We start from the raw sequence: 27,665 nt of genomic DNA on the forward strand, positions 1-27,665 counted from the left end.
CAGTGAATAGGAAGCTAGGCTTCAAAACCTTAATTCTGATTGGGAGAACCTTCATATGCCAGATGAAGATACATTTGATTAGTTTAATCACAAAGTGTCTGAAATTGTTAATGCATCTTTTGTATTAGGTAAGACTATTCCTGAAAAGGACATTGTGATGAAAATTCTCAGATCGCTGCCATCTGGATACGATTCTAAGAAGCATGACATTGTTGAGGGAAATAACCTTGATAATCTTTCCAGAAATACTTTGGTTGGAAAGCTAAAGATCTTTGATCATGAGCATACATCCAAAATCGGAAATGATGTTGCCTTCAAAGCACAAAAGAACACAAAATTACTTGATAAAAGTAAAAGTGTTTATGTCTTTGAGGATGATCAGTCGGAGGATGATTTTTCAGATGAAGATCTTGACAAATCAGTCTCCTTAATCACAAGACAGTTTAGGGATCTTCTATTGAAGAGAAGTAAACGGTTTTCAAGAGACAAACCCAGGTCATCAGATAAACCTCACAATCGCATTCCTCCTAAAAACAAGGATGATGACGAGGCTGATGACGAATATATGCTACAATGCTTTAAGTGTAAAGGTTTTGGTCATTTTGAAAACGAGTGCCCAAATCGTAAAAAATACACTGGGAACAAAGGTCTTGCTGTAACACTTGATAAGATGTCTGAGATCTATGATTCTGATGAAGATAGGAAATCAAGTGTTGGTCTTCTATGTGAAAACATTTATTTTGATAATTGTAGCAGTACATATATCAACCTTGACAGTTTCAGTGAAGAAGAGAATCCAATCAAGCTGGAAGAATCAATTGACCAATCCTTTGGAAACTCTGTCTGTAATGTTTCAGGATCTACTATGTGTCTAGCTGCTTTCACACCACAGATGCCTGAATACTATCCAAGATTGACGTGCATATTTTGTTCTCAGAGAGGTCATGAACTATCAAGATGTTACAAGTACAAACATCAAGTGAGACACGCCAACAAACTTCAACGAAGAGCAAATCAATTAGCAAGGAAGCGTAAACTTTCCTAGAAGACTGTTGGGGTATGTAGGATTTTATCTTCGTCTAAGAAGTTGGTTTCCAAAGACAAAATAATACCATTAGAGAAGAAGGTATGGTCAAATCGCTTTGATAGACAGAAGTCAGAGGATTCCTCTCAAGAGGAAAATAGTGGACAAATTGTTGTTCACCGCAGCACAAATTAATTGTGTTGATTGGTAAATCTTGTCTCATATGCCTGATCAAAAGAGATAAGATTGTGTACCGCTCAGGATTTAGGAAAAGTTTTTCTTAGGTTTGTTTTTCCTTTCTATCAAATAAAAGGTTATTATCGACAATTCTACTCTTTATAGGGATTAGAGTTGGACGTGCACGAACCTGCTTAAAGGTTGCGAACCCTACATTCCTTTTTCCTCTCTGATATCCTTTATATCTTAAGACTGCTTGTTGAGATTGTGAATTCCACTCACAAAAAAAAAGTTGTTTATAACTGTTCTCTAAGCATCATGTCTTTGGATGGAAAAGATGTCAACATGATTGTTAAGCCCTCAATCAAGGAAAAAGATAAATCTCCAGTAACTCTGTCCTTGAAAAGAAAGAGGAGGAATACAAGAAAGCCAAGGGCTATTCCTTCCAACTCTCAGAAGTTTTCTGATGTTCTTGATGAGTTGAAGTAAGTAAGAAAGGAGATTCATGAAATAAAGGCTTGCGTTTTAAGATCTTTGGAAATTCTGAAAGCCTTGGTTCGACATCATCAACCAAGACGGTTTGTTGATATTAACTTCTATCTCCACGAACCTTATGTTCCAATGGCTGTTGACGACAAGGAGTTCGGGAATGATAAAGAATTTCTCAAAGATATTGTTGCCTAGTATGTCTTCTTTTTGATTTAGTTGGAAGAATAACTAGTGGTTTGAATAGCAATGATTGTGACTACACATAGCTATTATTTTTCACCTTCTTGTTCTTTTTTAGGTTTATTTGTTTAAATTATAAAAACTTTTTGGAGGATGATGTTTTTGCAGTATTAATCTTTATGATTTTTTATATTACAAATTTTTATGGGATATTTGGGTTTACGACCTTGAACTATGTTCGTCCCATACTTTGTCAAAAGTAAAGTCGTTCGTGATCGGTATTCACGTATTGATAAAAGAATGAATGGACGTTTGACAAATAAAAAAGTTAAGCCTATATAGTCAAATAGTTTATGGAAGATAGGTTAAAATCTTTTGTTTTGAAGGATTATGTCTATTAAATATCGTTATGCAAATAGTGATGGAAAATAGAATGAATCCTTGTGTATTCCACAATATTGATCATCCCTGATCCATATTTTATGTATTAATGTGAGGCTCCGTAATATATCTTATGTTGAGCACTATACAACCAAGTTGATTTTTTAGATTAGTTGTTGTTCCGTGAGATATGTCATGTCAAGCATATTGAATTAAATTAATCATCTTGTGTTATTGCTCCATAAGTTTCTTATGTCGAGCAAAACAAATGACAATTAAATTGATTACTCTTGTGATTAATTTGGTTGTGTATTCCAATTAGATTAAATATGGGTTCTCTTGTAATTAGTGTAGTTGAGTATTTTCGTATCTCCATAATTTCTCTTATGTTGAGCATAATCAATTGAATTGATCACTTTTTGTGTTTAATTTGATTGCGTATTCCGATTAAATTAATAATGGATTTACTTGTGATTAATTTGATTGAGTTTTTGGATATAGGAAATCATTCTCATGGTTTTTTGTGTCCAATAAAAATCATTATTTTCTTTCGAAATTAAGGTCGCTCTTGTTGTTCCTTCGGGAATGACATCAAATGGGGGAGAGTTCTTTTGAACTTGTGCTTAATGGTCATATCTTGAGGGGTGTGCGGCTGTGGAATTATAGAAGGGTTATCTTGTATCTTTAAACTCCTTGATGAATGCATTTATCTTCGGCTTTATGATTGCATCTAAATTAGTTGGTATGTATTTTTTTCCTTTTTCCATGAAATGTGTCTCTCGGAAATTTCATTATGATCCCGTTCTTGTACCTTTGCCAATTTTATTGACAAAAAGAGGGAGAATTAATATGTAGTTCACACTACAAATACATATGGTTTTAGGATCATTGTGTAAGGGGGAGTGGTTTCCATGTGAGATGGAGTATTGACTAAGGGGGAGTGATACATATCACCATAGTATTATTGTTGAAGTTATGATACAATTGAACTTTGACGCTGTGTAATAATACTATGACAATGTATAAAAATGATCAAGAACTATGTTTTCTCATTGTTTTAGCTACGGATCTTCAACAACGGTGATGCTAAACTTACAACCTTTGGGATCATTGGAGTACTTGGAAGTGACGAAGATTTCGAGGAATGTTGAAGATTAGACATGTGGAATAGGAGCTACTACAGTTTCTTTATCTTTTTTGTATTCCATATGTATTGATAGTTTTGTCACTAAAATTGACAAAGGGGAAGATTGTTAGAGCATTGATCGGTCGAACTCGCATGCGTTGCTATCTCAAGCATGTTTGTCAATGTTAGTGATCAAAACTATAAGTCTTGATTTCTAGTCTATTATATCTAAGTCTCGGACTAGGATAGAAAGTGTAGTTGATCTCAAGGACTTCATGGCGATTCATCATACAAGTAGAAGAACTACTCAAGGAACCGGTGGAACTTCTCGACAAAAAGGTATGTGAAGACTTGAACTTATCTATCACTCAAAAGTATATTTACTCTATCTTCTACTCTTTGAGACAAGAAGTCGTATGGCTATATATATAGACTTTGATTATACACATTTGGTATTTCGAGCTGAGTATACCTCGCCTATCTATATCTTGAAATATGGATTGGTAAGCTTTTCTCTTTAACCAAGTCTATCTTTACCATGTGAAGAAAGTCATGATATGTTTCAATCATCTTGAAAATTGCTTTGACGAGAAATGGTGTAAAAACTATATAACGTCCTCTAAGAATGTTTCAATGATTGAAATGAGAGTTTAGATTACATAACCAATGGTGGATATAAGCATTGTTGTGGAAACACGTTTATGTATAAGTCCTATTTCTTGAACCAAAGTTTGCGAACTTTGTTGATCAAGAGAACCGGAAGAATGGCGTGAGCCAAGTCCGCGAACTGCCGAAGTTCTCAAACCCGGGAATTTCTGCTGGAGTTGACAAACTATTTGCGTGAAACTAAGTCCGCGAATCCAGTCTGCGAACCGACGAAGTTCTCATACTCGAGAATTTCTGCTAGAGTTTGTAAACTCTGCCCGGTAACTTAAGTCCGCGAACCTAGTCTGCGAACTTGAGAAAGTTATATATCTGAAGATAATTTCTGAACTTAAACTTAAAAATACTAAGGAATGCAGTTTGCAAACCGTGGCTATAAAATTTTATGAACCGATTCAAGTGAATCAAATCATCTTTTCTTAAATTGTGTCTTGTGTAGTACATGAGATTTCCTTGCAATTGGAAAAATCTCTAACTAGTTCATTTGAAATCATTTGAACTAGTTATGGTGAAGAAGAACGTGGTTGATATGAAATGCTCATATGGCTAACCATTTGGTTAACTATTGTTGAACCAACAAGTGCATACGTTTGGGTACGGTTAACAAACCTAGAAGCGTGCAGTGTCAAGTGTGTGTAACAAGCTAAGTTTTCGATCTAACGGTTGAGAAATATTAGTTGAATCTAAATCAGTTTTTCATCTAACGGTGGATATTGATTGCTTTGTTACCAAGGTAACTTAATTGCAAACCCTGATTTTAAAGACTATATAAGGGGAACTCTGGTAACTGTGCAAAACTAATCCTCACACCTCACGTGTGATACTAGTTTGCATACTAGAGTCGGTTCTCCTTTAACCTTTTGGTTTTCTTCTTCTAAAACTAGGTTAACGACTTAAAGACTTTATTGGGATTGTGAAGCTAGACCGATACTACTTTTATCGTAGTTATGTGATCTGATCTTGCATCTTCTATCATACGAATACAATCAGATTGATTGGCTTGAGATTGATATTTTTCAATAGGCAAGATATAAAAAGTAATCACAAACATCTTCGTCTCATCGTTTGTAATTCCGCAACATATTGTTTCGCTACCATACGATTAAGATTCTTGTGAGGTGATTGATAACTCTAGGCTGTTCTTCGGGAATATAAGACAGGATTATCAATTGGTTCCTGTTCACCTTGATTATTATCAAAAGACAGAACAAAACCTTTTAGGGTTTATCTGCGGGAGACAGATTGATCCTTTGATAGACTTGTCTGTGTGAGACAGATTTTTTTATTGTAAAGTCTTCGACTTTGGGTCGTGGAAACTCTTAGTATTGGGTGAGATCAGCTAAGGGAATCAAGTGCGCAGTATCCTGTTGGGATCAGAGGCGTAGGGTGTACAACTATATGTCGGATCAGTGGGAGACTGAATAGGGTTCAACTACAGTCCAGTCCGAAGTTAGGTTGGAGTAGGCTAGTGTCTATAGTGGATTAATACAGTGTGTGTTTAATCTGGACTAGGTCCTGGGGGTTTTCTGCATTTGCGGTTTCCTCGTTAACAAAATTTCTGGTGTCTGTGTTATTTCAATTTCCGCATTATATGATTGAAATAATACAGGTTATGCGTTAGATCATCAATTAGAGTAATCCAACCTTTGGTTGTTGATTGTCATTAATTGATCCTTGGATATTGGTCTTTGGTACCATTCAAGTTATTCCTTGTGTTTGATTAAGGACTCGTTGATTTATGTTAGCTCGAGTAAATCAAAACAATAGTGAGATATTAACTCCTCGATATACTTTAATCTAGATTGAGTCTGACTATCTAGTTGATTCTCTAGCAAAGTATATTGGAGTTAGTCCATACAGATTGCTAAGCTTTTTCAGAGAATGACAGCTAGTTGAGATTCAATATTAGCACTCGAGGTTTTCAAAACAGCGATGTCTGATTCGATAGTGGAGATTGATTGAGTGTGTTGATTCACAATTACAGTGAGATCTGCAATTTGTTGCTTGGTGTCCATGGATACAGGTGCCAGGAAGGAAGTCTGATACCAATTGTAGTATACCAAGTATAACTACAAGATGATAATGGATAATAGCAGCAAACTTCCTTCTCTCTGATGAATCAGAGCCTAACTTTCAATTTGAAAGCAAAAGAGTTTTTTCATTGATGAAGAAGAGATTACAGAGATTGGTCTTTTATCACCCAATAGAAGACTTAGCAGCCAACGACTCTTACAACATCAATTAAGTCACACATAACTCGAGGACAAAGCTAACTCTAACTTAGACAATAACACACTGACTCGCTGGCTCGGATGACTGACTCATACTAGAAGTGACTTAGATTGTGTGTATATGAAATAAAAGCTCTACTAAAAGCGCTATTTTGGCTAAAAGAAAATCTTCTCTCTAGTGTTTTTATTGTTACAGATTGTAAAGTGCTAGCGGACTCCATCAACAAAAAAGGATCATATATTTCTTGGACAACGGAGAATACTATAGAAGAAATTTTATCTTATCTAGGAAATTACCACAAGCTAAGGTAAGATTTATAAACAGAGTTCACAATGCAACAGTAGACTCGGTAGCTAAAGAAGCAAGGATCAGAAGACTACAACACATGTCAAAGCATTTGCAACAACAAGTGCAAAAAGAAAGCATTATTTCCAATGTTTTTGATAAAAATGAAATTGTAGACCTTCTTTATTACATTGCTTAGTTAATATAATTAACTTTCCTATAAATAAATGTATGATGTCCACATACTATAAATAAGGGTATATATGGAAAAATTATTCTTGAAACTGGAACTCCACCTATCTAATGAGACTAGAAAAATCCTAAACTTCGCTTTTATAAGAGGGACGAAGGGTGTAATTGATTTTGACCTAAAAAATTAACGAAAGAATTGGGTGTTGTGAATCATGATGGTGTTGTTTGGTGTTATCGAATTGGGTAATTTGAGTAATTTGTTGGACACTGAGATGAATAAAAATCATATACACCTTTCGAGTACGTGTTCAATCCAGTAAAATAAATCTAGCTCAATCGATTAAGAAGTTTAAAATTTACACGACATCAGAAGAATGATAAGATGATTTTAAGAAATATCACAAATTTAAGAAAGGTAATGGCTGCGGTGGCTGTGGTAGAGAATTGCGAGATACAAATATGATGTTGCTGGTGGCGGTGCTGGGTTGTGTTTCTATTCTGATAGAAACTTTCATTAATGGTGATGTGCTAGTGGTGGTGGTGGTGACAATGATGACAGGGAAGAATCAGTCTTGGTGGCGTATCACTGTAAGCTGTTTTCATAATCTCGTATGCATGTTGATGAGGAACAATTCGATGATATAATGGTGATGTGGAAGAATCATATGAGATAATAGTGATGGGGAAGAATAAATAATAATGATAGACCTATCGAGAGATTTATCCCACGAAACCTACCGAGTATCGACTCTCACATAATTGGGGCCCACTACCCACAAAAATTTATATGAGACCATTTTTCTAATGTGGAAATTGAATTATTGTCCCTTGTTTTGATGGACTTCACAAATATTCTTATCACATAATAAATATATCCCTCTCTAACCACAAGCCCATCAGAGGTCCATTAAAGTTTTTATTTCTTCCAAACGTACCCTTGTCTATCGAATATCAATATCTTCCCTTTCATTCCAGATCCAAAACTATTATTTGTTCTCTCTTTCCAGACAACGCCACCACTAATGTCTTCATCATCGATCCCGCCACCATCACCGCCAACGCTATCTCCGCCGTCAATATCATAACCAACACCGCCGTCAATATCATAACCAACACCGCCACCACCATTTCAAAGTCAGAAAAAGAGATTCAATGGAGATGCGAGATTGAGAGAGATATCTTCAATTGATAATCAAACCAAACCCACCACCACCATCTCCGTCGGCACTATCACCATCTCAATCTACTTTCATCACGAAAAATCTCGAGTTCCTACACAAAAACCAGCACCATCACCTTTGTTACCTCTGCAACCGCTATCTACAGATCTATTAAGGTTAATATGTTCTGCTGTTGTGAAATCTAAACTGAGAGATTGAAGAACGGAATGTGAAATTAGGGTTCCTAAGATGAAATTAAGATTGAGATCGAGTTAGATTAGCAAAGAAGATGAAGTTTTTGTTTGATTTGGGTCACGGTTGGTGATGGGAACTATTGGTGCTATTTTAATGGAGGTTTGAATCTGTGTTCGAGATCGAGTTCAATATGTTGATGGTGTTCCAGGTATAGCAATTGTCCTTTCAGTAACCTAATTACTTCAGTTTTTAGTGGATCAACTACTGTTGTTGATCCCGTTTATTTGATCAACTCCTATTGTTGACCCAATTTTTATTGGATCAACTACTGTTGTTGACGCCTTTTTTTAGGTTGGTGGTAATGACAGTATTATACTTGTATTTTTGTTGGATGTTTTTGATGGTGATGGAAGGTATAGTTTTAGTGGTTGTTGTTTGTGTTTTGTGGCAGTGGTGGTGGATGTTAGGGCAGTGATAAATGTTGCTTTGAATGGGGTTTATATTTTTATGGGATTAATTGTTGTTGTTGATCCATTTTATGGGATCAACTCCTGTTGTTGACCCAAGTTTTTATGTGATCAACTATGGTTGTTGATCCATCTATGGGATCAACTTCTGTTGTTGACCCAAATTTTTATGGGATCAACTAATGTTGTTGATCCTTTCAACTCCTATTGTTGACAATATTTCCTTGGATAAGTACAATCATGCTTGTATTTTAAATCATGCTTTGTAATTTAAATCATGTAAATTTCTTCCGATGTTGAACTTGTGGTGCAATGGTAGCATGACTGACTCCATGTCAGATGATGCGTGTTCGACTCACGTCAAGTTCACTCTATTTACATGGATCAACTTTCTTTGTTGATCCAATTTAGGGGATACCATTGTTGATCCCCTAAATTGGATCAACTTCTACTGTTGGCTCTATTTTTATTTGGATCAACTACTGTTATTGATATAAAAATATTTGAACCAGTGGCGGCGACGGACTAGTGGTAGTGGCGACGACGAACTGGTGGTGGTGGAGGACGGGTGGTGTAATGGTGGTGGTGAAGGAGTAGTGGTAGAATATTAGTGGTGGTGGCGGTTGGTAGGTGATGGTTGTGAACGGTGGTGGTGGAATGGTAGTTGAATGTTGGTGGTGGTGATAGTGGTGGTGGTGAAGTGGTAGGGGAAGAAATTTGTTGCATTTTAAAATAAAGAAAAATTTTAAATAGATAAGGTTATTAAAAAATAGAGACATATTTATTATTGTATAAGGATATATTTATTGGGTGTTAAAAATATTGACATATAATTAATATACCCTTTCTTAATAACGAGTCTCATAATAACGTGAGATCCGATATATATTGCGGGGTAAATCCCTCGCTTCGTTTAGCATTTTAAGAAATTTTTTTAATATAAATATGGCAATATAAAAAATTCTAATCTTAAATCCTAAGATTTATTTTAAAATAAAGGGATAGTTCATTGATTTAAGCTCCCAAAAACAATCACAGACCCTAAATCCAACGTACAGGACAAGTGGCGCGTACTAGTGACCAACAAACCTTCAATGTATTACAATTGAAAATCCTCAAGGCATACCAACTGAAACTCAGGCAGAAAATCAGTTACAAAAGACCAACCAATACATCTAACGCTAATAAAACAGAAGGTCTCACATCAATAAAACAGAAGGTCTCACATCAAGGTCCAAATATATCGTAGGATGCGTTTCGCAATGCTCAAATTTTTTGTCGACTCTGAGTCTGAGAAACGGATTTCCTAGAGGAAATAAAGAATGAAAAAAAGATGGGCGGTCTTGTTATTTACAATAATAAAAAAAAAAAAGATATACTGCAGCGTGGGTGATGGGTGCCACTGCCATCTTGTCACATTTGATTAGCTAGTATGGCTACTAGATATATTCTAGCCGTAGGGTTAATAAGTAGTAGCACTACAGTACTCATCCATGAGAATCTGTCAATTTTCTCTAACAAACAAATGGAAATGTGTTATATTAAAGAACCAAATCCATAGAGTGATAGATTGCCAACCTTATAAATACAGTTCAATTCTGATCCGATAATCTTCTCGAATTGGTAAAAAGCACAATTTATGCATGAGAAAAGGCAGTGGACTGGAGACTAGAGAGTGATGAGTGCGAGTTGGGCGGAAAAAGTAAAAGCGTAATCTCGTAGGGCTTGTTTTTTATTATCCCTGTATTTACTGTAAAGGAAACATGTTTCCAGTGTTCCCTCTTCTGTGTGCCCCCTTCTCCCCAACAGCATCGCCCCCAACCTATATCCAAACCATACTCTCATTCTTTCTGTATCTCGTCATGCAGATCTCTCCACCTTTTGGTTTAAATGACAATACATTTGTGGAATGATATACCTTACTATCTCTCTCCACTAGCCGCCTTTAGAGTTGCTGCTACACAAAAGCTCATTTTTAATCAACAAGGGAAGTTTTCATTACAATACCTAGGAGCTCTACTCCTACAGAGTTAATTTTAAGATAATGTAAATGACCATTATGTCGTATATCAGCAAAGACTTGAGTTACGTGGATGGTGGAAACAAAAAGAAAACACATGAAAAGTTGCGATACAGATAAATGGGTATGGTCCGTATGGACACTGCCCTTCCTTACGGCTACAAGTTTCAAGTTGTCCATTTGAAAAGAAAAAGCGACTGGCAAGATCTCTGCATGCATCGGAAAACGAAAACAAATTCCCATAAACTGCTTTCACTAGGAAAAGGTGATGAGTACGGATATTGTCGATTTATAACCCTTGACCTCTTTTGTTTTCTACCATCGAAAGTTTGCAAGTGAATGTGAAGTCAAAATATTCAACTTCTTTGAAATTGGAATGATGGTGGAACTTTCTTGATTGAATGGTAGCGAGTCTCCTTGGAGCAAGTCTTATCCATCCATCTTCCATCTTCCACGCTACCTCATCATTTGGAATTGTGGATGAAAACGCAAGTGTAATGATGGAATAGTAGAAACGCTATTCTTAATGAAGTTAAAAAAACGTAACTAAGAATAGAACTAAAAAAATGCAATTAAGAATAGAGCTTTTGTTTCCAGCTGTTAGATTTCAACAACTCATTTTAAATCTACGGATAAAAGAAAAACGCTATTCTTAATGGAGCTAAAAAAACGCAATTAAGAATGGAGCTAAAACAAACGCAATTAAGAATGGAGCTTTTTTTTTCAGCCGTTAGATTTCAACAACTCATTTTAAATCTACGGATAAAAAAAAAACGCAATTAAGAATGGAGCTAAAAAAACGCAATTAAGAATTGAGCTTTTTTTCAGCCGGTAGATTTGAACAACTCATTTTAAATCTACGGATAAAAAAAAAGCATAATTCTTAATTGCGTTTTTTTAACTCCATTCTTAATTGCATTTAACGCTATTCTTATTGGCGTTCAGATGGATTCCACGAACCCTTCCACGAAACCGTGGAATCTTGCTTGAATTTTCTGTGGAAGACCCCAACTTTGAAGCCACTAGACTTGACATTCCATGATTTTTTCACATTTAGAATAGTTTGGATTTCACCATAAGACTTGCTCTTATCGACTAGTATGAGATTAGGCGTTGGAGTTCAGCCACCGACCAGACTTGATAACTGCTATTACTGCTTGTCACTTGGTTGTTTCTGCAAATTTTAATAAAGAAACAAACAGATAAGAGGGTTGCATTTGGGGGACAGAAACAATAGGCAAGACAGATCGTTTCCACCATTTTTTCATGACATCAACATAAATATCGCCACATAGGATGAATACTAAGGACTAAGGACCATGTTTTGTTTGATTATGTTTCTCGAAGGAGTTTTTAAGGGAAAATGATAAGGCTACCGACGCAAATCCGGACGCCAAATCCCGCAAAAGACATAATTCTTGATTGGGTCAAAATCCACCCCTTATTGGGAATAGAACGGTTCAGTCCAAAATCTCCTTCAAAAGTGCGGATTAGTCCATTCCGATCCGATTAGGAACAAATTAGTCCAAAGTTAATTTAAAAATGTGTAAAGACGCCGTTATCTTTCTCACGCGTCTCATAAAGCACACGTGCAGCGAATTGGAACTGTTTTGTAACTGACACAGTTAATGTGGAAGATACACGTTGGTTCGAAAAAGAAAACTGAAATTAAAAATTGAAGAAAAAATCGGAAATGTTTGTAATTCATTTAGCAGAAGAGAGAAGATAAAAAAACTCAAAGAAAAGAACACCAAGAGAGAACTTTAACCTAAAATCCAAAATCGAAACCTAAAGCTTCAAAATCAAACCTTAAATCTTTGCATAATAGATGAATACATTAGCAGTAACATAATGGTGACTGCTAAAAAACCAGTTGCAAAGCGAAAATCAACAGAAGAATCTTCTGATACACCAACAACAGTTGAAGAAGATACTTCAAAATCACAAGGACCGAAGACGAGATCAAAATCTACAGCAATTTCAACATCAACTGTACAAGAAGATACTTCAAAATCACCACCACCTAAGAATAAATCAAAATCCACAGCAATTTCAACATCAACCGTACAAGAAGATACTTCAAAATCACCACCATCTAAGAAGAAATCAAAATCCACAGCAATTCCAACATCAACTGTACAAGAAGATACTTCAAAATCACCACCACCTAAGAAGAAATCAAAATCTACAGCAATTTCAAAAAAAGGGTAATGCTACTTCAAACTCTTGTCCATCTATTGTGTTTTACCAGTGTACAGAGCTGTACACCGGCATGCTATATCATGCTTATATGTTCTGATGTGTGTGTTTTCAGACTGTTGTCCATCTCTTGTTGTTGCTGTGTAGAGATGTGTACACTGCCATGCTGTTGCAGGCCTTCTTTTACAGTTCTATCTATATTTTTGTGATTTTCATTAGATTTGTTGTTGTTGTGTAGAGATGTGTACACTGCCATGCTGTTGCAGACCTTCTTTTACAGTTCTATCTATTTTTTTTGTGATTTTCATGAGATTTGTTGTTGGTGTGTAGAGATGTGTACACCGTCATGCTGTTGCAGGCCTTCTTTTACAGTTCTATCTATTTTCTTGCAATTTTCATGAGATTTTTTATTGTTGTGTAGAGATGTGTACACTGCCATGCTGTTGCAGGCCTTCTTTTACAGTTCTATTTATTTTTTGTGATTTTCATGAGATTTGTTGTTGGTGTGTAGAGATGTGTACACCACCATGCTGTTGCAGGCCTTCTTTTACAGTTCTATCTTTTTTTTTGTGATTTTCATGAGATTTGTTTTTGGTGTGTAGAGATGTGTACACCACCATGTTGTTGCAGGCCTTCTTTTACACTTCTATCTATTTTTTTGCAATTTTCATGAGATTTGTTGTTGGTGTGTAGAGATGTGTACACTGCCATGCTGTTGCAAGCCTTCTTTTACAGTTCTATCTATTTTTTGTGATTTCCATGAGATTTGTTGTTGGTGTGTCCAAATGTTGCTTTAGTTAGTTTTCTGTAGGAGTGTACACAGCTATATACCTGTATGATATGGTCCTATTTACGCGTACAGTGATATGATTTGTACTTATATGAGTATAATGAATATATTATTCTTCTTGGTTCATTTTCGTAGATACCAACAAACCATATAAGTCAAGTTTCCATGCCTTCAGTGACTTTGTGAATAGAAACCTTGAGGAAGATAAAACAAAAAGAGGAGAAAAAGTATGGTTTACCAATTATCAACTAGAGAAGCAAAAAGAAAGACCATTCTGGCATGTTGTAGATATCTTTGTCCACAAAAAAACAGACCGGAAAGATGAGAAAGATACAAGTAAAAAGAGAGATGATATATGGACTAAGAACCCAAAATCAATTCTGAAAATTGTGAGACAGTACCGCCCTGAAATTTGTGACTCAGGGGGACATTATTTCATGTTTGATACTACCAAGAAGAACAAGCAAGTGGCAGTAAAGAGTGAACCTGAGGATTTGTTTCTATTTTATGGGATTAAGATGGTGCCAATGGAAGTTGAAAAAGGGGAAGATGTAAAAACTGCAGCTGAAAAAAAATACGGTCCACTGATAAACAGATTGACTCTTAAGAAACGAACTAAGCTGGGAAAAAAAGATGTGGAGGAGGAAATCGTACGTATCATGAAGCTAAAACCAAAGTCGAAAATGGAGATTGAAAGAAATGCTGAAGACTTAGTGGTGTTGTTTACTATGTACTTGTGTATCACAGTATTTTTTACCCAGGCAAACGGAAGTATGATTAGCAAGAACCAGTTTGCACACTTTTTTGAGTCTTTGGATATGATGAAGAGAACTTGATGGCCAGTTCATATACATGAGTATCTCATGGAGAGCATTAAGAAACATCAGGATTCACCACTTAAATTTAATGGTTGTGTGCTTTATCTGTTGGTGAGTTCACAGTTGTACACCTGATATATCCATTCACCATTTTAAATAATTCTATTCATTGTGTTTGTTCCTTTCTCTTAGATTTCTAACTATTCACCTATTTTTTAATGCAACATTGGTTTGCTGAACACAACAAAATAATGAAACCAAGCAATGAGGAAGGTGTGCCAAGGCTTCTTAGGTGGATCATCAGCGACGTCAGTAATACAATCGAGAAAGACCTGAATGATGCCATGAAAAAGGTATCTCAAAAACTTTCTTAGAATAGTATATGTACATTGATATACACCTTTAATAAGGTGTACAGGATTGTACATTGTTGATAGATTTTAAGAAATTTGTCTTGTGTACAACAATGTACACTCTTACAACATGTGTAAAAAATTGTAGACCTGTGATCAATGTTGATACTTTGGCATGTTTTCAGATGCAACCAGGATGGGTGAAGGATTATACTGATGAAGAGCGATTGCTTTTGGATGAGTACCGGAAGAAGAAACAAGAAAATAACGTAGATGTTGTGAAGAAAAAGCTGCGCATTTCAGATATGCGAAGAAAGGAGTTGGATGAGGAGCTTACTGAAGTTCTAGATAGGCAAGAAATGCTTCTTAGTTTCATTGAAGAGAAAATACTAAAAGTTAATGAAGTTGGTCTAATGAGCTTGACAGAAAGAGAAGTTAATGATTTCCATAATTACACTTTGGATGAAATCTTTAAATGTGCAAAGGAAATACGGCTTGAAACTGAGGAGGATGAGGAGATTGAGGAGGATGAGGAGGAGGAGGAGGATGAGGAGGATGGGGAGGAGCACAAGGAAGATGATGAGGAGGATGAGTAGGAGGAGGATGACAAGGTTGAGGAGGAGCACAAAGAAGATGATGATGATGGTGATGACAATGACAAGGAGGAGCACAATGAAGATGGTGATATGCATGATCATAATGATGATGATGATGATGATGATGGTGATGACAATGACAAAGAGGGTAGCAAGGGTGGTGATATGCATGATCATGAAAATGACAAAGAGGGTAGCAAAGGTGGTGATGACGAGCATGGAACTGAATCTGAAAGGAATGAAGTTCCGTCTGAAACTCCTGAAAATCAAAGGTACACCATCACTTTTTTTAAATTTTCAAGTCATTTGTTTTTTATGTGTGTACATAGTCGTACACCAGTATGTGAAAGCTAATACCTTTTCTTAAAACTTGAATCTTTTTAGCACTCCTTCACCAAAGACCAATGAGGCAAATGAAGAAGAAGATGGAAAGGATGGAACAAGCCAAGGATTTGAGTCTGAAACTGGTAACAAGCCGAGGTATATGTGTAGCTCGCATTTCTTATCATTTTCTATATATGTGTACCAATATGTACACCTTAGTGATTTCTTCTATATGTGTATCAAGATGTACACCTTAGTGATTTCTCATTTTCTAAAAAAAATGCATTTTTTTCAGCACTCTTCTGCCAAAGGAAGTTGAAATCCCTGAAGGTCAAGAAGAGCATATGAATCTTAATGACCAGGATACTGCTCAAACTGATGAAATTGACAAAGTAGCTGGGTGTGAAGCTGCTAACAAGCAAAGGTATAAAGAAAATGATCTCAGCTTATTTTTATTTTTTTTGTTGTTTTCAGTATGTGTATACAAGGATGTACACCTTTATGACTTCTTCTGAATTTGTGTACATACATGTACATTGGTGTAAAACTCTATACACCATTGAAAATTCTCATAAAAATTTCATTTTTCAGTACTTCTATGCCAACTGACAAAGACAAGTGTAATCAATGAAGATAAACTAGAATGTGATGGATATCACTCAAACAGCTGAAATTGATGAAGCTACTATAATTGCAGCTGAAGCCATATGTCAGTTGGATCCTAAAGAAGTCCTTTTACTCATACAAGGAGAAGAATCACATAATGAGACTTATACATCAATTGAGGACCTTCTAGATAACTTGTCTGAAACTGTATTCGTAAAGCTTGTTAAAGGTTGTTACAGAACGGCACCATCTGAAGTGAAGGAAAAGATGGCAACCCTGATCCGCCACGATTGTCCAAGCTTTGCATTATTGATCCAAATCATTATCCAATGAAGATGTACGAGAAAGGATCATTGAAGAAGCAGTGCAGTTCATTAAACAAAATCCTAGTGAATTTTTTAGCAGCCAAGAGGTAGAAGAAGAGAAGACGACTCCAGTGAGGACAAGAGCAGGGAGGATGAAGGAAGCAGAGATGTTGAAGACATAAGCCGCTGGCAAGTTTTTCAAGACACCACAAAAGAGAAATGCAAAAATAAAGCTAGATCCTGAATTCACTGCCGAGGGTAAAACCAAACGAGTTGTGATAAAAACAGATCCAAAATGCAAGGGGATCAAAGAGGGACAAGAACCAGGCTATCCTGCCCCAATAAAGAGAAATGGAGATGTATATCGTCCTCACAATCCATTTTCAGATGTTCGTCTATCACCACTATACCATGTTATGCAACCAGGACAGGACAAAAAAAGGGTACAAAAATTCTTCGACTATGCAAGCATGGAGTAAGTTCACAAAACACCATGATTGAATCTTATAAAAAAAAATTATGTGCACAACTTTGTACACCATGTTAACATTTCTTTTATGTTTCCGCAGCTCTGTAGCTTGGCAACTAACAAGACTGGATGATCCAACAGTCAAGGAAGATATTTTGATTGTTGGAAGAGTACTTCGTGAAATGATGTTCAACAAATATCTGGACCAAGAAGTACTCCAGTTCTACATCCATCGACGTAGAAGAGCACTTGTCAGAGATAACATTCGTCATCCAGATGACAAAAAGTACCTGAGCTGTGAAATTATCAGTTCTACTGCATGTGTAAGTTTCTCAAAACAAATAAGAAATGTCATATATAGTTACTTTAATATTGTGTACATAGTTGTACACCTACTTGACATGGCGTGTTCTATGTGTTTTTAGATTTCTTTAGACGTGTACATTGATATACACCAATATGCATATATAATTGACACATGGTCTGTTAAGTGTTGATTGATAGATTTATTTAGCTATGTACATAGATGTACACCAATATGCATTTATGATTGACACATGGTCTGCTAATTCTTGATTGTTAGATTTATATAGGTGTGTACATAGGTGTACACCTGTATATCATACATGGATATACGGTCTGTTTTCAGGCCTACAATGTTTGATTTGTTAGTTTTCTGTAGTAGTGTACATGCTTGTTAGTTTTCTGATTAAGGTGAGCCTAATTAATTTTGTTTTCTACTCAAATTATTAATTGCAGTACTATGTCAAGTATAATGTCACCAGCGAGGTGCAAAAGCTTTTGGTTGATTTCATACGGGACATGCCTGAGAATCTGGAAGTTCTTGTAATCCTTATAAATCACTCTACAGATCAAACGAGGATGGGATTGCACTGGTCGCTTTTGAATTTTGATTTCGAATCTAAGGAATGGAAATGGTATAACTCGTTACACTCAGAAAATGAGCAGTCATATCAAGACGATGCAAAGAAACTAGCAGATGTGGTACAAGTGGAACTCAATAAGAAGAGAGCATTGAAGGGTCACCCACCTATAGAAGAGCACGAATTAAACATCATGACATGCCCTTCACAAGGAATCAACCCGGAATGTCTAATATATACTTGTTACTTTATGAAACGAAGTATGAAGACAACAAAAGGTATGGAAAAAGGTTAGCAGAGGGCCGAAGACATTTTTCAGCAAATGAAATCAAAATTGGTGGCCAAGATGTTGACAAAAGTCGAATGGTATGAAAAGGTGTGGGATATAGCGAAGGACGAGGAGCATAATCACTGGCGCAAGACTACAGGAAAGCAACCATTGAAGAGGAAGAAGAATTTTTAATCTTCATTCAAGATCACTTTCTGAATTTCTTCTAAACATTTTTAATCTTCAGACAAATTTAAGTTTTCAACTTTCTGTTTAAGACTTATCACTATTATAAAGACCTTGAATTAATGTTTCTTATTAGTTTCAATATTGATGTTTTGAAATTAGACTTGTGTCTGTACTAAAGTATGTATTACAGGTTAGGAAATATTAAGGTGTACATGATTGTGCACCGTTTCTGACAGAGTAGAAAATCTGACAGGCAATGGTACAGGAAGGTGTACATAATGGTACACATGTACTAACAGAAACATAAAATAGAAAAAGTAATAACCTAGTATCAATCATTAAACAACAAAAATAAAAACTAATTACTGGAATTAGAACTGAAAAGATAGAATATTACTAAACAAAATAAACTAGTAGCATCCATTGTACAACAAGGTGTACATAATGCTACACATGTAAAAAGACAGGTAAGAAAAGTGAAGTGCACAGGAAGGTGTACATAATGGTACACAAATCCTGACACTAATTATCCATGAATAGAAAAATGAAAAACATTACCAAAAGTAAAAACCAAAAAACATAGAATCTTTCAAACAAATCAAACATAATAAAAAGCATCAAGGCATGGGGCAGGTAGCTCTGTTGTGGTGACCAAGAGTGAAGCACTTTGTGCACATCATAGGCCTCTTTTGCTTCTCCCAAGCCTTCTTGAAACGTTGTTCTCTTCTTCTACCGGGTGGAGGCACAGGAATAGGAACAATAATCCTATCACTAGGATCATAAGACTGCGGCTTGTCATAATTGGGGATTGGCAAGATGATCTCTTGGTATGTCCTGTTGTACCATTCAGTGGTGAAGTATGGCTCAACAAATGAATAGATGTCCTCCCTTGTAGATTGAATGGCAGCACAAGCATGTGCGCAGGGAAAACCATTTACTTGCCACCTGTGACACGTACAAGTTCTCTCCAACAGATCTACAGAATGAGTGCGGGGAGACCTGACTTCATACAATCTTTCCATAGACTCAACAACAGTCCAAGTACGACCAATGTTGATGTTCTCGTTTAGTAAATCCTCGTATACGGGAGTGAGCCTAGTGTTAAAATTTTCAAGACCTTCTACCCTTCTCTTAGAATTCATCTGCATAACCTTCAAACTAAGATAATAAAAACAAAACATAAAATCAAAACATGATATAGAATAAATACAGATAAAACATGTGTACAACAATACACATTAAGGAAATCCATGTGTACAACAATGTACACACAGTTGCAGAATCACAGATATAACATGTGTACAAGTATGTACACATCAAGCAAATCCATGTGTGCGACAGTAAAAAATAATGAATGAAACTAAACATAAAACTCACCGTATCGCATCGAGAAGAGCAAAAGCAGGCAGCTTTTTGAACTCAAGAATCCAGTTATTGAATGACTCGGCAATAGATGAAGAGTGAGCAGCATATCTGCATACAGGAAAAATGCATTTGCCCATTTCTCCTTTGGAATGGTCCTGAGATAATTAGCAACATGTCCACAACCAATTGCATGCATGCCCCGCAAAGCTTCTTCAAAGTTCGCTGCTGTGTAAGAGTAAGCAGCTTTGTAAAACAAATCAATAACGACATTGTAATTCGCATCACCTTTTCCAATAGGGAGATTGCACTTGATGTGGTAAAAGCAATAGCTGTGATATGAACCAGGAAATGCTCTTGGAATGCCCTGCAGAAGTCCTTCGTGACGATCACTAAGGAAAACAATCGGACGATCATCGACCACTTGTTGAAGATTATCCAGAAAAAAAACCAATTGTCTTTGTTTTCAGATAAAACAATAGCAAAGGCATATGGGTAAAAACCATCATTTCCATTGACACATGTTGCAGCCATCAAAGTACCCCTGAATCTACCAATGAGGAAAGTAGCGTCCAAGTAAATCATGGGCCTGAGATACCTATAGCTATGCTTGCAAGCACCGAAACAGATGAAAATCCGCTTAAATCTTCCAGTTTCTTCATCAACTTCAAGTTTCACAAAGCTATCAGGATTAGTTTGCTCAATGGCTTTCACATACCAATTTAAATCGACTATACGACTTCTCGTCGTCACCATATTGATCTTCAAATACAGCTTCTTTCCCTCTACGGGCATGGTGATACTTAATATTGGACCCATAAGTCTTCTTAAAGAGTGACATGATCTGTTTGGGTTTTAAAGTGGGATCACCCTGTATACTATCAGCGATCAAATGCTTAACTAACTTGGTTGTCACCACAGGACTCTTCAACCCAACCAACACCACACAAAAAAAAAATCTGGAATAAGTAATGTGCACCACATTGTACACCTAATAAAATCTCAAAAACAACAACACACATGCAAAAAGAAAGCACAGACCAAGCAAGAATATGAAATTTACACCACAAGTGCCACCTAAAAAGCCTACAACAAGTAATGTGCACCACAATGTACACCTAAAACAAGTCTACATATTAAAACCTAAAAATCAATAACATGGATCAAAAAAACAAGTGAACACCACTAACCTGTGAATAACGTTAGAATCTTTCAGCACAAACCGAGAAATGTCACCATTCACAGGCCCAAAGTGAATCCTCCAACCACAACCATCTTCTTCGCACTTCGCAGTAAAACGAGTCTTGTCGTTTTTAAGAATAAGAATCTTGTAACCAGTACACATCTTGTACTGATCAACAACAATCCTTACAGCTTTAACACCACCCACAAATTCTCTACCAATATTGTCAAAAACATAACGCCATTCATCGATAATGAGAGGCTTGGCCTTGTCCGCGTCATGATCGACCACCCTTACAAGCTTAGGACTTTCACTTACACAAGAGTTTGAAGTACTAGCACCAGAACTACTGCTACAACCAGAATTAGAACGAGACAAAGACCTTGAACTAGTGCTACAACCAGTAAGCTCCGGAATCACATCAACATTCAAATAGAAATCGTCATTGTTCATCTGAATAACAAGAGCAACTAAACCTTGAAGTTGTATATCACCTTGTATAAAAACTACTTGATTAGTATCCATATAGGAAAAACGTATACTCAAAGGGGACAAAGACCTCCACTGCTTACAAGCAAAATGCTTCAATTCATCAACGGTGATAAAAGTATTAACACGAAACGCAACAAAATGCTCACCATGATTCAAAACAACATGAACAAACTTCTCAGACATATTTGATACACCTACATATAACAAAAGATATAATAATAGTTTCAAATTCGCATAACCTAAAACTTGAAGAGTGTACAGGAAAGTACACATTTAATCGAAGGCAAAAATCAAATAACAGTAAACTTAAAATCAAAACTACTCCATCGATTAATCGAAGATATAAGCTTCAGAATCTTACTAGAACACATAATTGAATAAACCAAAAGCATATGATCTAATATCAGTTCGATTTCATATCATGCATCATAACACCAAACACCAAAAAACAGTAATCAAAATCATTTAACGAAAATCAAAAGCTAAAATATAACAAAAATCAAATCAATAACATACAAACAATATGATGTAACAGATTGAATTCATATCATCAACTGATAAAATCAAAAAAACTAAATATCAGAAAAGAGATTCAACGATGAAGCAAAAACAGAACTAACCTGAAGTTGAATTCCGTTAAATATCAGAAACGATGAAATCCAACCTAACCTCTATGAATCTGTCTGAAACTGTTAAATCGCTGAAACTGAAGTTGAATTCTGGATCGATCTATCTCTGAAATCTGTCGTGAATTCAAATCTGAGATCAAAAATAATCCCGTAACTACACTTTACCAGTAACCTGAAGTTGAATCGCAACCAAATTTCTCTCTGAAACTGTTAAATCGCCTACGAATTTCTTCTCTGTTCGGTTCCCTGTTTTGAACTCATGTTTGAGATCTGATATTTTCGATTTCAAATCCTCGTTTTATGTATGAAATCGTCTCAAGGGTAGTTACAGGATATTGGAAATACATGAAAATCGGGATCAGTCACAATTTTGGGCTAACTCGTCCGTATTTGGATTAAATTGTTTGAGACGGGGCTTTTTTGGACTATAGAGTACTAGGCCTGAGATGAGAGGAGTAAAACGTCCCAAACCCAGTAACTTTGGGACTAAACGTCAATTTCTACCTCCTATTATCTCCCTGGCTACAATGGACTGTGAGTGTGGCGGGATTTCTCGCGAGGGAATGCTCGGTTAGTGTAGCATTCCCCGTTTTTAAGTGACAAAAGTGAAGGACAATGTCGATACTAGTCGTTTCATTTGTAAACACTGTTCGTATGCGTATTATTATGCTGTGGTTCATCCTAAAATTCATATTCGTGCAAGGTTTTGCAAAGGCAGAGATATATGCTGCTGACACATGACAGGCACCTCTATAAATGACCTTGTCTCTAAGCGAGTTCTTCCCGGGGTAAAAATATAATGGATAAAAGTGAATGACAAAGATGAATGTAACTAGTTGCTTGCTAGGTTTAATTGCCAGTAGTAGATAGGCTTTATGACAGTACACATAGTTGATATACGGATGGATAGGAGACAAGGAATCTATTTTCTTTTCCTTTTATGTCTTTCTTTTTTTGTCTTTTTATTTTTTTCCCTTGTGCCCGTGTTATGCTTGGGACATTTTTTTTCTTTTAATTTGGTGTGTGAGATTTGCTCCGCGTGGGGCAAATACATTAAATAAGTGGAGAAAAAATAGAAAATATATGCGCATCTTATTTATTTTGTGTTTTTATTTTCGCAGAAAATATGTATGAAATATAGGGTTTTCTTTTAATATGGGGGAAAAAGTCCTAATATGGTTGGAACTCAACTTCCGAATTGAATTTGGACTTCCATAAAATTCCAAACACGGTAAGTTAAGTTTTCTATTTGAGTTTGTAATTTTTAAATTCCAAATCGATTTTTTTCCTAAATTCTTTTTTTTTTTCTCTAAACAATCATATGTTGCCAAATGTCCTCACCAAAATTCTCGTTTCATAAAACTCAAAAAAACCTTATTTCGACCAATAGGAAGCGAGGATTTCCTCATTGTTCAACGTGGGAGCTTTATTTGTCCAGACCTTTAAGTCTTTAGATGAGGGACCTCTTTCTGGTTTCTCATTGTTCAAGCAAAGACCCTATTTGATCCCACTATTTTTAAGGATGATCTCGAAGATTATTCCAAGTCATCGGCTCATGATTGCATCCGTTATAGGTTTTCTAATATGGATGGCGCTTTGACAATGTATAACTATATGTCGAAATAGGAATGTCCCTGCCTATGTCCTTTTTTTCGGGGTGTGAGGTGAGTATTGTGTTGCGTACATCTGGTTCCAAAATAACCTTCAGACCGTGCAAAACATTTTGAAGCTAAATCAGCGAATTTAATGACCATAAAAATAACCTGGCGTTTTTAGGGGCCACTCAAAAGGATTTAGGGGCCAACAATAAAACAAAAAAGGTCACCCAAAGGGAAAATGTAGCCAGCCCTTATCTCGCGTAATTCGTAATGGCGAAATTACCCTTATATATTCGGAGGATATGATAACATTGTTACCCTCCGAATGCAATCGGAGGCCAAAATATTTGCCAGACGTCCGATTATACGAGGTGCAGTATTTCTTGGTTCGTGTTTTGGATTCAGCGTTAATCGGGAGTTAAATATATTACAAAACCTACCGATTATAAGTTGCCGCAAATTCAAATTTTGAAAGCTACCATAATCGGTAGATATGCTAAATCCAATACCTACCGATTATTGGTTTCTCCACATTCAACTTTCGTCAAATTAGCCGTTGGAGTTTTTGGGAAAAACAAAAAGAGCCGTTGGACCCTAAACCTATATAAAGAAACTCATATCTATCACCCCAATTGCACCAAACTCTTTCCTCTCTTCAGTTTTAATTTTCATAACAAAAAACATGGATATTGCTTTTGCCGAAGAAGAAGATTGTGTTATTTATAGAGCGTGGGTTGTGGTAACTACTCATGATCATGTTCACAAGCTCCACAAATCGGATTCCGAAGAGCAGATATGGAACCGTATCTTAATGGTATTTGAGGACTTAGATGGTAATCGAATTCGAAGATCATCCAATGACATTAAGATGAGAAAGAATGCGCTAGATAAGGAGATTGACAAACTTGAAGATGAGGAACGGTTTGTTAGGAACGTTTTTCCTTGGTGGACGTATGAAAAACGAGTAAGTATTTCTGTAACTCCAATTCACATTAACAAAAGTTAGTACTAACTTGTTACTCATTCGTAATTTCAGAGAAATCTTGCGGATCGCCGGTATGTGGACCTCTACGGGAAACGATTTGAACATGAAGGATGCTACAAAATCAAGAGGGACAATTTCTATGGTCACTGGAAGTTATGATCTGTTTTAATACTTTTATGGTCAATTAGGAGTATGGATTTAGGTGCTTTTGACGAAATTGTAAGGTTAAGGCCGTTTGAACTTTATGTAATGGATGTAATCGGAGTATTATTAATATAAAAACTAGCCGATTATACGAAATCGGTAGATTATTTTGTTAAACAACCTACCGATTGTAATATTCGGTTATTTTATGAGTCAACTTTCTTTCCGATTATGGTGTTGTTTGGTTCCAGGAAACAGTTTTTTTTGAACTTGTAATATTCGGAGGATAATGTTTTTGTAAAGTTCCGAATGTACGATGGACCAAAAATCAGAATTTGGAAAAACTTATACTTTTCAAATTTTGTCTTTGAAATAATCGGACGTTAAATTAGTTACCAAAACTTCCGAATATGGGATGTCTAACCTTCAATATGGGACCTTGGAACCACCTGGAGCCATGGCGTGGTTTGTTTTGAACTTGTGATATTCGGAGGATAGGTTTTTTATAAAGTTCTGAATGTACGATGGCCCAAAAATCAGAATTTGGAAAAACTTATACTTTTCAAATTTTGTCTTTGAAATAATCGAACGTTAAATTAGTTACCAAAACTTCCGAATATGGGATGTCTAACCTTCAATATTGGCCCTTGGAACCACCTGGAGCCATGGCGTGGTTTGTTTTGAACTTGTGATATTCGGAGGATAGGTTTTTTATAAAGTTCTGAATGTACGATGGCCCAAAAATCAGAATTTGGAAAAACTTATACTTTTCAAATTTTGTCTTGGAAATAATCGGACGTTAAATTAGTTACCAAAACTTCCGAATATGGGATGTCTAACCTTCAATATTGGCCCTTGGAACCACCTGGAGCCATGGCGTGGTTTGTTTTGAACTTGTGATATTCGGAGGATAGGTTTTTTATAAAGTTCCGAATGTACGATGGCCCAAAAATCAGAATTTGGAAAAACTTGTACTTTTCAAATTTTGTCTTTGAAATAATCGGAAGTTAAATTAGTTACCAAAACTTACGAATTTGGGCTGTCTAACCTTCAATATGGGCCCTTGGAACCACCTGGAGCCATGGCGTGGTTTGTTTTGAACTTGTGATATTCGGAGGATAGGTTTTTTATAAAGTTCCGAATGTACGATGGCCCAAAAATCAGAATTTGGAAAAACTTATACTTTTCAAATTTTGCCTTTGAAATAATCGGACGTTAAATTAGTTACCAAAACTTCCGAATATGGGATGTCTAACCTTCAATATTGGCCCTTGGAACCACCTGGAGCCATGGCGTGGTTTGTTTTGAACTTGTGATATTCGGAGGATAGGTTTTTTATAAAGTTCCGAATATACGATGGCCCAAAAATCAGAATTTGGAAAAACTTATACTTTTCAAATTTTGTCTTTGAAATAATCGGACGTTAAATTAGTTACCAAAACTTCCGAATATGGGATGTCTAACCTTCAATATGGGCCCTTGGAACCACCTGGAGCCATGGCGTGGTTTGTTTTGAACTTGTGATATTCGGAGGATAGGTTTTTTATAAATTTCTGAATGTACGATGGCCCAAAAATCAGAATTTGGAAAAACTTATACTTTTCAAAAAATTTCTTTGAAATAATCGGACGTTAAATTAGTTACCAAAACTTCCGAATATGGGATGTCTAACCTTCAATATTGGCCCTTGGAACCACCTGGAGCCATGGCGTGGTTTGTTTTGAACTTGTGATATTCGGAGGATAGGTTTTTTATAAAGTTCCGAATGTACGATGGCCCAAAAATCAGAATTTGGAAAAACTTATACTTTTCAAATTTTGTCTTTGAAATAATCGGAAGTTAAATTAGTTACCAAAACTTCCGAATATACCACACAAATCATTGTCATTTGAACTTGTCTAACTTAGTTACCCAAACAAATTTCCGAATGTACAACAAAAATCATTGTCATTTATCTGCTCTTCTTTACTTTACGACCGTGATTACCTCCCAGTCCTGCACGACCACGGGTTTGAGCACCTTCAGTTTGAGCACCTTCAGTTGGAGCAGCTTCAGTTGGAGCAGCTTCAGCGCTCGATGAAGCTCGAGTTCTTTTACCCGTCTTTGATACTGCCACCTTGGGCTGATGCCTCTTCGTGACTTTCTCCCCAAACTGGGCAGCATAATCTTCGTTATCCATATTATCAACTAGATCTCTAGCCTCTTTGATCTTCTCAGCTGGCATGGGATCTCCGCTCTTCAAGCATGCAGTTAACATTTTGGAAACACGCTTGAACCTATTCACCTGTTTTTTATACGTAATGACATAACATCAAACGGTAATTACCTAAGATTTATAGGAATAATATAAAATGAACAAAAATATAAGAACACGCACCAGTCTATCATAACCAGCTGGTTTGTCTTTGATGATACAATTATAACTTGAACCCGCCGCAGTAGTGTTGGATTTGATTTCACGGATAACCAAAGGATGTGATACCTTGTTATACCAACTCATATAGTCTGGAGAATTTTCATCACCTCGGATGGTTCGTTCGTCTACCAGTGTCGATAATGAAGTCATTCCTCTTATCCAGTTATCAAGAACAGTAGGTGGGCCTGTGTGAACAATCGTGAGATTGTCACCACTAGAAGAACACAACTCCAACTCCAATTTGTAGTAATCCCCCATTTTCTCCAGAGGTTGATGTTGTATATACCCGTGTTGTCGCATCACCCTAGAGGGGTTATACATCACATATCTCTGTGGGGTGCCACAATGGTCCAAAATAAAGGGACAAGTCCGACCGAACATTTATATGCCCACTGACTCGATCTTCCTTGTATGGATCAAAGCATACGTCTGAGGCCTTCAATTGGTCCAAAATCTCCCTCATG

General features: G+C 36.3%; 1 protein-coding gene across 1 annotated transcript; it reads left to right on the forward strand.

Annotated features, from left to right (window-relative positions):
- The first annotated feature begins 14,649 nt into the window (after nucleotides 1-14,649).
- On the forward strand, nucleotides 14,650-16,302 carry LOC113352527. The gene is made up of 6 exons (XM_026596337.1): nucleotides 14,650-14,751; nucleotides 14,937-15,185; nucleotides 15,495-15,619; nucleotides 15,732-15,827; nucleotides 15,967-16,095; nucleotides 16,263-16,302. Exons 1-6 carry the CDS (start codon nucleotides 14,650-14,652, stop codon nucleotides 16,300-16,302), a joined length of 741 nt encoding a protein of 246 aa, XP_026452122.1.
- The last annotated feature ends 11,363 nt before the right edge of the window (nucleotides 16,303-27,665 follow it).

Source organism: Papaver somniferum, chromosome 2 (assembly GCF_003573695.1).
Source record: "Papaver somniferum cultivar HN1 chromosome 2, ASM357369v1, whole genome shotgun sequence".
Classification (NCBI taxonomy): Eukaryota; Viridiplantae; Streptophyta; class Magnoliopsida; order Ranunculales; family Papaveraceae; genus Papaver; species Papaver somniferum.